Below are 14,473 nucleotides of genomic sequence, written 5' to 3' on the forward strand. Positions count from 1 at the left end.
AAAAAGTGAAGACTGAACACAGGCATTTCTCTCTAGATACTGGTACAGAGATAAGACTAGCTAAAAATATATTTAATAGAGAAATAGATTTAGAATTTCATAGAGAAATGTGAAGGCAGAAAAAGAGTCAAACCCCAAATAGTCTTAAAAATAAAACATGCTCCCTCAGACAGGAATACTCAACTAGAAACGAATTGTGGTCACAGAACACTCAAGAAATGCAGAATGGTTTAATTAAGAAGACAATGTAAAACGTATCAGTCCCCTCTAATTCCATCCTCACAAAAAAACTCTAACATATAAAACTGAATCATTAAAAACAGTGGTTCATTAAAAAACTCTATGGAGTTGTTTTCTTTTCCCCCCCTCGGTCATTGAGGCAATCCAAAAATACTGAACGAGGGCACCTGGGTGACTCAGTAGATTAAGCGTCCGACTTCAGCTCTGGTCATGATCTCGTGGTACACGAGTTCGAGCCCCGTGTCAGGCTCTGTGCTGACAGCTCAGAGCCTGGAGCCTGCTTCAGATTCTGTGTCTCCCTCACTCTCTGCCCCTCCCTTGTTCATGCTCTTGCACACACATGTGCACTCACTCACTCTCATAAATAAATAAATAAAGCAGTAAATAAATAAATAAATAAATAAATAAATAAATAAATAAAATAAATCTCTATTGGCTGAAGTTCATCAAATGGTATACACACAGACAGCTAAACTGCAAGCACATGGCTTAAAATAAACTTGAAACCTAAAGTGTTTAAAAACAAAATCTAGGGGCGCCTGGGTGGCGCAGTCGGTTAAGCGTCCGACTTCAGCCAGGTCACGATCTCGCGGTCCGGGAGTTCGAGCCCCGCGTCGGGCTCTGGGCTGATGGCTCAGAGCCTGGAGCCTGTTTCCGATTCTGTGTCTCCCTCTATCTCTGCCCCTCCCCCGTTCATGCTCTGTCTCTCTCTGTCCCAAAAATAAATAAACGTTGAAAAAAAAAAAATTAAAAAAAAAAAAATCTAATATAGGGGCACCTGGCTGGCTCAGTCAGTAGAGTATGCAACACCTGATCTTGGGGTCATGGCTGAGTTCAAGCCACATATTGGGCCCGGAGCTTACTTAAAAAAATATATACATCTATAGATAGAGCTAAAAAAAAAAGAAAAGAAAATCTAATAATAACAGTTAATAGTCACTGACCATTTATTATGTAGAGTGTTGTTGTGTTTTAAATATATTCCTATTTATACATAAACATAAATAATTATTATCCCATTTCACAAATAAGGAAAACAAAGCCCAGAAAAGTGCAAGGAGAACCAAGGAACAATGACTTAAACCGAAATGACTGCTATTAATAAGAAAAAAGTTTCCTTATAGTGTGCAGCATCTAGCAGCAACTTAGACTTGCATTTGTATTACCACAGCTCTACAAAGCAAGAACATATTGTCCAAACTCCAGAAGAAGAATGACAATCTTGATCCACTTCCATATCCCTGCCAAGATAATCCTTATAATACCATATTCACTTTGGAGTACACTGTAACCAGAAATGTGAACACAAAATGTTCAAAAAGAGAACAATACTAACTAAAGAATTTACGAGATTAAAAATGGAAGATAAAGGGGTGCCTGGGTGGCTCAGTCGGTTAAGTGTCCAACTTCGGCTCAGGTCATGATCTCGCAGTTTGTGAGTTTGAGCCCCACATAAGGCTGTGTGCTGACAGCTCGGAGCCTGGAGCCTGCTTCGAATTCTGTGTCTCCCTCTCTCTCTGCCCCTCCCCTGCCTGCACATGCTTACTCTCTCTCTCTCTCTCAAAAATAAATAAACATTAAAAAAAATGTTTTTTAATGGAAGATAAATTTTGAGGATAACAAACCTTATCGTTCTAAATCACTGTCTTTTAAAACTTTCATTTTTTTTTAATGTTTTATTTATTTTTGAGAGAGACAGAGACAGAGCACTAGCGGGGTAGGGGGAGAGAGAGAGGGAGACACAGAATCCAAACAGGCTCTAGGCTCTAAGCTGTCAGCACAGAGCCTGCTAAATCACTGTCTTTTATATAAGTAATAAATCACATGTTGAAAAAATTAGCAATTTAGTAAAATGTAAAAAGGCTGAAATAGGATACCTTTTTCTACAAAAGTAGTTCAAAATTTTCCTACCTCAAACTTTTTCACGGTTCTGCCTCCTATTTACGATCTTGGTACTATGCCTCTTCTACTCCAGGGACAACACAAAAGTAGAAAAAACCCACAGGTTCAATAGGTATTATTAAATCCTATCAATCACAAGACAAACACCAGATTCCTTGGATGCACCTGTGCTATGCCCTGCATGGCATACAATAAATATTTGTTGAATGACTGAATCCTCTCCAAGAGAAAATGCAAGTATTTAACACTTTCTACCTCCCATAATACTACACATTATTATAGTATCAATATTATTGTAGCATCAGAATAATGCAATAAAACAAAACTTTTACCCTAAACCACAGGCAGAAAAGTTATTTTACCCCTGTGTTACATTCTACATTAAAAGTGGGGGAAAATACTAATATTTTTTAGATCAGTTTTTATAGCTACTGATATTCTAAGACATCACAAAAAATTTATCTGAACATATTCTTTTTTTATAACAATAACATCCTTAACATACTATAATTTCTTATAGCCTTCTTTGTAATGTTTAATGCAGATATGACAAAATCACAAATCATTTTCCTTACACAACAAACAAACTTTTTAAATTAGATATAGGAAATTAGCTCCATTAAAATGAGTTGCCCTGCTACATTAATAGTAATATTCTACATTCAGAGAAGGTTAAAAATCAAGAAACAATGAAAATAAACATATACATATGCTGCAAAAAATCTCCCTCTCTAATGCACAAACTGAAACACTTGCTCCTGATTTACTGAACTGGTAGAATATCAGAGCAAACACACAAAATTTACAAACTGTACTTAACACAGAGCTTCTTGAGTGTCAAAACCAAGTAAAAACAGTTCAAATCTCGGTACTAAAAAGGCTCTCTTAGAACTGAAACCCACAAAGGCAAAAATTCAGACTAAAATATTCCCTAATATTAAGCAGTATTTTTTTAAACACAACTTATAGTTGCTGAATATCAATTTACCAAAACAGGAAAGTATGACCTTATCTTGGCAAAACTCAGAATACTGTTTCTTCAACATCCTAGAAGACAGCTTGATGCACCAGACTCTTCCATCTGCTTTGTTCTATTTCTTCATGCCCCAAATGGAAATTAAACCCTTCGAGTAACAGCCAAAATTTCATTAATCACAGGAAAGTAGAGAAACAAATAGCATGAAATGAATAATAGAGGTAGACAGAACAACAGGTAAAGCAGCCTTGATAACGACCTTAAAGTGTAATTTGAGACACAGCATCTGTATAACAAGTACTGGAATCACATTAAATAATTCTATTCCCACTTACCTGATGAGCTCTCAGTAAAGACTGTTAATGTCTGTCCTCCAACACTTTGTAAGACAAATGGATGTTCTCTAGGGGTGCTGACAGAAGCTGGTTTTCCGCCAATATCGTGAATATTTGCAAGATCCTCATTCAAAGTAAATGACACCTAACAGACACATTAACAAAAGCTTATTACAACAGACTTATGTATTCAAAGTATCTTTCACAGAAATTCTGATTATAAATCAAATACCTTTTTAAAAATATGAACCTCAATTTCTAGTCATTTTATTCAACATTTTTCTTTTATTTTATTATTTTTTTAATATATGAAATTTACTGTCAAACTGGTTCCCATACAACATCCAGTGCTCATCCCAACAGGTGCCCTCCTCAATACCCATCACCCACCCTCCCCTCCCTCCCACCTCCCATCAGCCCTCAGTTTTATTCAACATTTTTCTAAAACTTTACCAAAAAATCCTTAATACTTAGTCATAAAAAGAGAATCTATTCCCATTTGTCAGAATAATGGTGCTAATCTACCATTATAAAGATGGATGACAGCTTTCAAATGTTTTTCTCTGGTTTATGGCTGAAGAAACTCTAGCTCCAAAACAGGAATAAATTTTTTCCCCTAAGGTCTCTGAAGTCAAGGGATTTTATCTTCTTACATTTATATCCTTACAAATGTATATACTTAAATATATAATATAAATAAATATATAGCAAAGGGCCTGGCACATAGAAGGAAAACAGTATTTGCTTAATGAATGAGTATTACAAGAGTATTTAAAAGGTGACTGTACTTAAAGGGGGAAAAAGTGAGCTATTACTAGAAAGCTTAAACACTCCCATAAGCAGGGGATGTATTTCTTTTTTAGGTCTTAATGACTGCTGTAGGAGTACATGGTGCTGTTTTATTTTTGAATACTTTAACAAATACAAATAAATACTTACAAAGGTAATTCAATATTGAGGTTTAGAATAAAAAAGACGTAGTAGACGTTTTTTCACAAGGATTTTTACTACATACCAGCTCTCCCCAAAGGAACCTCACATTTTATATCAAAAGGATTTATAAACATAAAATACTAATCTCCCAACCACAAAGGAAAGGCCATAAAGCATTTATTAAATACTTCTCTAGTATGTGATAGGTACCATAATTATGTCCTGGACTTAATGGGTCAAAACCTAAAGCCCTGAAAAATCCAGACCAAATGCCTTTGCCACACTGAAATAATATTTGAGTAATACTGAAGCAAGAATAAGCCTCATAGTACCCAGTGAAGGGATATTTTGGATCAAAGCAGAAAAATGCTAAGAATGAACGACTAGAAAGGAGTCCATTCATTCACACAAAAGTGACATTTATACTGTTACGTGTTCCTCACCATCAGCCAGTGTTTTGATGTAGTTTTCCAGAATGCAAACACCACGTTCTCTTTACTATTACTAATACATGGTAAAATAATCTCACGTTTTCAATAAAATATTCATAGAAATAATCTTACCTCAGTCCTTCCTTGATTCCTAAAAGAAAGGAAAGAATTTTATTTAGATTTCATGTTTTCTTCAAATGTATGTTAAGAACTAAAAGAAATAACACTATTTCATATTTACATAAAATATAGCATTTACATAGATCAACTAATATTTACCCTTGGCTCTCCTCAACTGACCTACTTGTAATCATTTGGTAAAAATAAAAACCACATTAATCCCCTGTGTACATGTTATAAGTTTATATCACTTAACACTATTGCAACCTGTCCTAATAACAGTTTATCCAAGTAATGATCTTGTTACTGTTACCTTTATTTCTGCATACTATATAATAGTCTAATTTTAAAAACCATGTATTAAATATCTACTCTAAGCAAAGTACTGGATGTAATATCTGTTCCCAGCCAGAAGATATAAAAGCTATACCCATAACTACAAGAAATAAATTTTAATTAATGTTTAAGAGAATCCCAATGTGCCAGGATCAGATAGGAGACCATTTCTTCCATTCTAGGAGTTGAGGAATGGCTTAACAAAAGAGAAAGCCTCAGCTAAGTCTTGAAGGGCACTGGGATTTCAACAGGCTGAGACAGGAAAATAGTATCAGATGTATCAGCTGAGCAAAGCCACAAAGAGTCTGATCATGAAAATGTAGTCACATTTGGCTCGGAGAGTACAAACTAAGGAATAGTGGGAGATGAACTATAAAGGAGAACTGAGGCTAGACCACAGAGTATCTTGACTATCACAGTGCAGAGCATGGACTTTATTCCTTAGGCAATGGAGAGCCACATGTATTGCATGAACAAAAGAATACAGTATAAAATATGCTCCTAGAAACTTGCACCAGAAAATATATATAAAATGGATATGACGACCAGTTAGAAAACTACTGTTTCTCCATAACACCAGACTGAGTTCCAACCTGCCTTCACTCAGAGGCTCAACCACTCATTCTGTGATGAAGTGTCTACAAACATTAGGCATTGTGCCAAGTGCATGGTATACAGTATGAACACAGGTCTTTGTCCTCAAAGGTCCTAGTTTAATGCAAAACAATTCGATCCATGAACAACATAAACAGGATAATAACTTTATGACAGGTACAACGTGCTGTCAGGAAAATGCAGATGAGAAAGCTAGCAAAAGACAAATTAAATGAGAGATGAGGTCAACAGCACGGAGGCATTCCAGGTTAAGAGAGTAATCCAATTAAACACAGAAGTGAGAAGATCTAGCACATTCTTTCTAACATCAGTGAATGGTAGGCTTGAGTCAAGTGGTAAAGAGCCTCTTGGGCCAGACTAAGGAATCCAGAATCTTAAACAGATTTGTTTACTGCAGGACTCCTCAGAGTCTTTCACGTATTAAAATGCAATGTTGATCACCCTTTTGTTGGGAAGCACCTAAAAGAGAAGTGAAAAAATTCTAAGATTTCATGTAAAAATATGCATTTGCAGCTCCTCTCAAAAGACTGGAAGATTTGGCAGCGATAGTGCCCTCACCCACCCCTCAATTCAGTATGACAATAATCCCTTTGACATGCACAGACAGGCAATGAATTCATTGCAGTCCCTTCCCTATTACTCCTGGACCTGGCTTCTAGGGACATTTAATTAAGCTAACCTTTCAGACAGAGGTGCTGCAATCAAAATAAAGGCAAAGATGCAGGGAAAGCACTTGCAGAATGTTTACTGAATTGAATTGAGGTTAATGCAAAAACTCACAAAAAAGTAATGAAGGCTTTAACCAGGCAATGGCAGAATGCAAAGAGGAGGAGTGTGTGGCAGGATATCTGACCTGTCAGAACTGACAGAAGAAGAAATGATTGGAAGTAGGCAGCAAGGGGAAAAGGACTGATTAAAGATCATGCTGACATTTCCAGTCTGGGGGATAGAAAATCACCCAGATGCAATTAGAGAACACAACAGGGGATGACAATTTTATTTTCATATATTTATTTATAACATCATCTTGGCTGGAATGATAAGAGATTGATGAACTCTGGATGAGTTAATTTTCTAGAATAAAAAAGACTTAAGACTTATTTTTAAAGGATTAGGTATTCTTTTGTCTTGGCATATAAATGTATGAAGTATACACGACCTTTTGTCATTCAATATTACCAATAAAATATATCTTTTTCATGATAACCTGTGGTTAAAATTATAAACATCAACTACTGTAAAACACGGTAATATCCTCAGAAATGAACGCAGTGAACATGTAGCCCACCCTTTCACTGAATGCCTCACAATGCTGTGCAAGTCAGTCCTTCATCACTCTGAGTCCACTTCTCAATACCCCGCCACTATTTCTTTACACTCCAATCCAGTTCCTCTGGCCTTTCTAGAAAATTGTCTTTTTCTTACACTTTTTAAATACTTCTCAGATTTGACATCAATGGGAGGAGACTTTTCACTAATTACTGACAGCCAATAAAACACCCCCTTTTTGAAGGTTAAAAAAATCAACCAAATAATACCAAGTCTTTAACTGTGCTCCAGGATTTTTTGTTGGTTTTGTTTTAATTCCTATTCATACATTCCCTTCTTGAAAAGCCAGTTCAAAAACCATTAGATGGAGCCAAGGAAGGTGGGTATCTGAAGACTGGGTTGAGAAGAGGCAGCATAACCCGAATGGGATGGAAAGCAAGTGCCTGGGGCTGAGGGGATAGCCTGGGGCGAGGTGTCAGCGCCCAGGAGGGTAAGGAAGGCATCCCTATAGAGGAATGCTTCAACAAGAAGTGTGTCAGAACCTAGCAGGGTCAGGAAATAAAGGGGTGTGGGGGGGGTGCCTGGGTGGCTCAGTGGGTTAAGCGTCTGACTCTTGATTTCCACTCAGGTCATGATCTCACAGTTCGTGAGATGGAGCCCCAAGTCAGGTTCTGTGCTGACAGCGTGGAGCCTGCTTGGGATATTCTCATTCTCCCTCTCTCCCTCTTTCCCCGCCTCCCACCCCTCAAAATAAATAAATAAACATTAAAAAAGAAGAAGAAGAACTAGGACTCCATGGAGAAATGCCTGACTCCAGGCTCTGACAGAAATACGCAAGGTGAGTCCAAAACCATTTTTCTATGACAAAAAGTAAGTGCTCAAAGAATGATGAAGACATGCCAAAAGGCCATGGGGCTGCACTACTGAACTGCACACTTTACAAAGGGGCATAGGAACCGGGCTAGGAGGAGCTTCCAGTGGCTGCATTTTGGACAATTTGAACATGAGAATAAATGATGATAGTAACAAACTGACTCACTGACTAAAACTGGAATCCATGAGTTCACACTAACATAGCTAAATTAATAAAGTGGAAAATTTGATGAGAAAGGAATACATAGGGGCGCCTGGGTGGCTCAGTTGGTTAGGTGTCCAACTTTGGCTCAGGTCATGATCTTGCAGTCCGTGAGTTCGAGCCCCACATCAGGCTCTGTGCTGACATCTTGGAGCCTGGAGCCTGCTTTGGATTCTATTCTGTCTCTCTCATTCTCTCTCTCTCTCTCTGCCCCTCCCCCACTTGCACTCTGTCTCTCTCTCTCTCAAAAATAAATAAACATTAAAAAAAAAAGACATCGAATATATACATAGTCTCCAAGTACCACCTCACAGAATATTAATTATAAAAGGGAAAAGAGTAACTTTACAGTGAAAAAGCATAGAAGACACTCCTTAATCAAGTGATCAAAGTTACCACTACCAGTAATGGGACAAAATGAAAACACATAAACCTTGCTAAAATACAGTAAGAACCCAGTTTCACCTGGTATATAACCCCAATCTAATCATGAAGAAACATCAAACTCAAATTACATAAAATAACAGCCTTGTAAACATCAAGCATGTTGACACTTATACAGCATACAAGTCAATCAAAGACTTCCAAATGTTCTAGATTTAAGGAAACTGAGAGAACGGACAACAGAATATAATTCAACGTTGTGGACTGGATCCTTTTGCTATAAAACAGTCTGGAGATAAGTAGCAAACCCTGAATAAAGTCTAAGGATTAGGCAGTACCATACGATGTTAACCTACTGATTTGGAGGGGTGTGCTGTGATTGTTGTAGGAGAATGTCCTTTTTGTAGTCACCAAAAAACCACAAAAGTTCTTTATACTGTTCTTCTGACTAACTTTTCTGTAGCTTGACATTGTTTTAAAATGAAAATACTGGGGTGTCTGGCTGGCTCAGTCGGTGGAACATACAGGACTCTTGATCTCGGGGTCATGAGACCAAGACCCACACCGGGCACAGGCCTACTTAAAAATTAAAATAAAAAATTTTTTTAATGAAAAAGTTTTTAGGGGCGGTGGCTCAGTCGGTTAAGCATCCGACTTCGGCTCAGGTCTGATCTCACCGTTTGTGAGTTCAAGCTCCGCGTTGGTGTCTGTGTGGCCGGCCCAGAGCCTGGAGCCTGCTTCAGATTCTGTCTCCCTGTCTCTCTGACCCTCCTGCACTCACACTCTGTGTCCCGCTCTCAAAAATAAATAAACATTAGGGGCGCCTGAGTGGCTCAGTCAGTTGAGCATCCGACTTCGGCTCAGGTCATGATCTCACGGTCTGTGCAAGCCCCACATCAGGCTCTGTGCTGACAGTTCAGAGCCTGGAGCCTGCTTCAGATTCTGTGTCTCCCTCTCTCTCTGCCCCTCCCCCACTTGCACTCTCTGTCTCAAAAATAAACATTAAAAAATTTTTTTAATAAAAATAAAAATAAATAAACATTAAAATTTTTTTAAATAAAAAGTTTTTAAATTATCTCTGCATCACTAACTTACTTCTTTTAGAAGCTATGTGCCATGAAAATGCTGGGTCAAGAGCATGAATATTTTATTATTAATATGTCTAGCCTTCTCATTATCCCAGTCCCACTGCTGGATGAGTTCGTCCGTGTCTTTCTATAAGGGCAGCACCAAGAACTGAACTGTTGGCACTGTAGCTAACTGGCAGAGAAAACAGCAGGATTATTATTCTACTTTGTTCTGGGCAGTAATGTGTGTGTGAATACATGTGAGTGTGTCATATATGTGTGTACACATATATATGTTGCCAGGCTGGCCTTCAGAAAGTCTGCACCTATTTAAACTCCTATCAACAGTAAGGTTTTCTAAATTTAGTCAATTTTATAACAGAAAAATTACATCTCATTGATTTTTGTCCACATATTTTTTATTAGTGGGCCCCCATATGACCCTAACTGTTAAATGTGTTTAGAAATAAAGCTAGAACTCAAGAGCCTGAAGCCTGCTTCAGATTCTGCCTCCCTCTCTCTTTGCCCCTGCACCACTCACACTCCCTCTCTCTCTCTCTCTATCAAAAATAAACATTAAAAAAAAAGTTTTTAAATTAAAAAAAAAAACAAATAAAACTTAACCTAAAGTAAAACCGTAAGCTAACTGAAACGCAGTACACATCACACATCCAAAGGTATAAAAATAATCCAAGTACAATGCTTTAGAAACATTGCATAAACTGCCTAAGAGAAATGGCCCAAATGTCACCAGCTGTTACAACAGGCTGGATTCTCCTGTTTTCAGGTATAAACGGAACCAATTTGGGGAGAGCTGCACTCCCACCTGCATGTCTTCTCCCCGTCCTCTGCCTCTCCCAATTCCTCTACTCCACAGCACTGTCTCTGCTGGAATGAACAACCGCACCACACAGACCTTCCTGGCTTCTGGCCTATCTAAGGCACTGCAAACTGCTGCTGCTTACCTTTGGGAGATGTGCCGGGGAAGGGAGGTCCATACCCACACATCATACACAACACAGAGTCTGTACTATGCAGTATGTGGCACAACAGTAGGTAAACACTACTGGCTATTTTACATGCATTGAACCCCTGAAATATTAATACCACAACCTTTTAATAGATGAGGAAACAGAGAGGGTAAGCAACTTACCGAAAGTCACACAGCTAGTAAGTTAACAAGGTCTAGATAAAGCCCAGAGCTGAATGACTCCTGAGTCCATACTCATAGCCACTATGTCACACTGGCTCTTTAAAACCTTGTTTTCATGCTTTACCCAAATATACTTTTTTTTTTTTTTTGTCACACAGATCATCCATAAACTGGTTAATCTTCCTCTAAGAATCCATACTTGACTGTGTATCTCCTAGCCTTAAAAATATTTGAAGATGGTTTCACCTGGTCTGCCTTAAATCTTCTCTCAACAGCCACAGTACCTTCAAATATTCCTCATAGGACACCGAGTTTTTTAGTTTTTTCTTTGTCCTTGTCTCACTCTACTAAAGGAACTTATCTGTCCATGTCTCTAAGTACAGCACTAGAACTGAACTTAATATTTGCACCATATGCTAAGTGGCAAAGAGAAGAGTGAGATTATCATCCCACTTCATCCTAAACAACAAACATCTACTAAGGGAGCCTTTTGTTTATAGCCACATAACCCTATGACTCATATCTACTTTAAACCAATTAAAATCCTGAGAACCTAGTCACAGGCACTGCAAAGCCATTCCTCATCACCCTACATTTAATAGTGAATTTAGTAACTCAGTATAAGGAATGAAAACTAAAAGAATTAATAGCACAAACAAGACAGACAGCCAGGAGGCCTACCATGGAACAAGCTGTTTTTAAGCATTTCTATAGCAATGTTAGTAATTACCATAAAGCTGTTCTCATCATTAAAAGGATTTAGCTCTGTAAGACAAGACTGATTATATTTCATGTTAGGTAGATGATCTGCCAGGTCCTTTAGCTAACATAAAAAAATACATGCACACCTGATAACATTAAAAGCAAAGAGTTTATTGTCAAGACCAGGACACTCAAGAGAGTGAAAGCGGGGACACTATTAATAACTGCATAGGGAAAATATGTAAACTGGGACTATTCCAGGCAAACCCAGGGGTATGGCTACCCTATACTAGATGCAACTGTGTAAACTGTCTGCTTTAAATTAAGGAATGAATGAACAACCGCACCATGCAGATCTTGAAATTTTCTCCCCAGCAAAGGTTGATACAACTGCAACATACCCACCGTTGCTGATCTAGCATGCTGCCTTTACTTCAGGGAGCAAAGAGCTCGCAGAGGTTTCCTGAACCTCAGCTTTTATCCCATTTCCCATACTAGTCCCTTCTTCCCCGCACCCCCCCCCCCAAAAAAAAATTTACATTCTTCAACCAGGTATTTTCTTCCCACAGAGGTTTTGAGGAACACAATATTCATGGCAAAAAAGGACAACATTTGAGTTTACAAAACATTTTAACAAACCCTAAGCTGTTTTTGCTCAAAAACACTCTATGGGTTGGTAAGGCATTATTATCCACATTTTACAAACAAAAAAGCTACGGTTTAGATAGCTAAGGCCAAATAATTATCAATAGCCAGTTAGGACTAGAACCCAGGTCTTGAGCTCTAGTATAGTTATTACATAAAACAACACGGTCCACCATTAAAATACATTTTTCCTGTAGTCTGCCTTTCTTCAGTGACATATTGCTGAGATTTAATCTTGATAGTGGCTCCCATTTTCAGTAAAGCCAATTATAAGAAATTCTGAAGTCCACAACTGAAATAGTAGGTAATTATCTGCGTTATAAGGGATTCCATGTTGAAAAAGAAAAAAGATCACCCCAGATTTCAATTAAAAGTATGCAAAGTCTGCATTCCCTTATACTTTCAATAAAAGTATGATAACTCACCAAAAAATGTTATTTATCTACAACCTTCCAGAAATATGTTAATTTTCCAGTTATATATGCAAATAAATGACAACTATTTCCATACTATCTCACTGGATTCATAAAAAAGGCTTGCAAAACAGGCAACTTTAGGCATAAGGAACCTAAACTCAAAAGATTAAGTGGCCTGTACAATCGCACTGATAGTCAGTGACAGAGCCACAACAGAAACCTACTGCAGTTTTCTTACAATTCAAGGGCTGAATTCAAGCCTCGTTCTGCTATTAAATGTGTAACCATCTCTTGAGAAAATAAGATATTACTTGTCCTTACCTAACTTTAGAACTTTGGATATAAAACCATGCCTGTTTCCAATCAACATCTTGTTAAAACAAAATGAAGGGTTAAAAGATCTGTCAGAACAAAGGTAAGGAAGAAAAAAAAAAACTAGAAAGAAAACCCTGGGGTCAAATAACATTTAGAGATTGAGAAGATGAAGAGAAGAAGCCAGCATTAGACTGAGAAGGAACAGTCCCCTATGGACGACAATCAGGAGTGGTGTCCCAGAAGTGAAATGAAAAAAGGGGTTCGAGGATTGGAATAATCACTATGTCAAAATTCTGTTGAAGGACAATTAAGAAGGCTGACAGGTGACTCTTAGATTTAGGAAGGTAGATGTGCCAGATTGTAAAAAAGGACTACAAATCCTTCGCAGTGACCCCCACCAGGAGGTAGACTGTATTGCTCTCCCCATGAACCTGGGCTTGGCTATGAGTTGCATCCTGAGGACTCTGGCAAACATGATGCAAACACAGGTTTGCTAAGTGCTTGTGTATTGGGACTTCTCTTTTGCTCTAGGAGTTTTCACCATCATGTGAATGAGCATGCTGCAGATAAAACACACACGGCCACTGTCCCAGCTGAGAGCAAGCCAACCACTAGACACATGAGTGAAGCCATTCTAGCCAGGAAGGCCAGGTCAGTCCCACACAGAAATGCCCCACAGAATTATAAGCAAAAAATAAGGTTTTTGTTCTAGGCCACTAAATTTGGGGGTGATTTGTAGTGAAGCAAAAACTAACTAAACTAACTAATAAAAGGAAGGCACTGGAGACCAACTAGATCTCTTCCAATGGAGTAGTAGGCAGGAAAATCTGATTAGAGTTAAGACTGAATGAACAGAGTGGAATGCAAGGCCTCTGCCTGACACCAGCTGAGCTTTGAAAGAGGCTTCCCTTTCTAACAAGGTCTTTCTTTAATCAGGAAACTAAACCTTTACATTGTTTTCCAGGTGTTGCCTACCCTCTTCCAATACCTCTATAGATAGACGTGGTGACACCATGGCAAAGTCTTTCTACTGAAGCACTTACTGGGTACATCTAGTTATGCCCAACCCAAGCATCCATCTTCACAAGATGTGGAGAAGATGGAGGGATGAGGGAACTACATACTCTGCTGCTTCACTGCCAGTAAGTTCTACCAATAAATCTGACTTTATATTTACACCTATCACTAGAGAGGGGTGTGTGTGTGTGCGTGCACGCACATCTATACACATGCACACAAATACACATGTGCACACACAACTCCTCACAGCGCACCTAACCATCTCTTGACAACCCTTGATGTGCTCATTCTCATTTTCCAGGTAAATTCCCCATCTGAAAAAGAACTGTTATGACTTGTAAAAGCATTTATAAACATTTCAAAAACCAGCGTTTTAAGATGTCAAAAATAAATGACTTACTTAGCAATCCGCAGTTTCCCAACTTCACCTCTTCCAGGGGCTTTAGCCCATTGCTGGGACAAATATTTAGGAACCTACAAAAATAAATAAAACACTAATAAGACCATGTTTTAGATGCTAACAAACTTCTTAAACATAA

General features: G+C 38.2%; 1 protein-coding gene across 1 annotated transcript in view; it reads right to left on the reverse strand.

Annotated features, from left to right (window-relative positions):
- The window catches only part of GTF2F2 (general transcription factor IIF subunit 2), a 156,073-nt gene that overhangs the window by 127,826 nt on the left and 13,774 nt on the right, over nucleotides 1-14,473 (reverse strand). Inside the window, exons 2-4 of the mRNA XM_003980404.6 lie at nucleotides 14,335-14,408; nucleotides 4,950-4,968; nucleotides 3,454-3,598 (exon numbers count right to left, since the gene is read on the reverse strand). Coding sequence (XP_003980453.1) covers nucleotides 3,454-3,598; nucleotides 4,950-4,968; nucleotides 14,335-14,408 — 238 coding nt within the window. The remainder of the gene's footprint in view (nucleotides 1-3,453; nucleotides 3,599-4,949; nucleotides 4,969-14,334; nucleotides 14,409-14,473) is intronic.

The sequence above is a fragment of the Felis catus genome, chromosome A1 (genome assembly GCF_018350175.1).
Source record: "Felis catus isolate Fca126 chromosome A1, F.catus_Fca126_mat1.0, whole genome shotgun sequence".
Lineage (NCBI taxonomy): Eukaryota > Metazoa > Chordata > Mammalia > Carnivora > Felidae > Felis > Felis catus.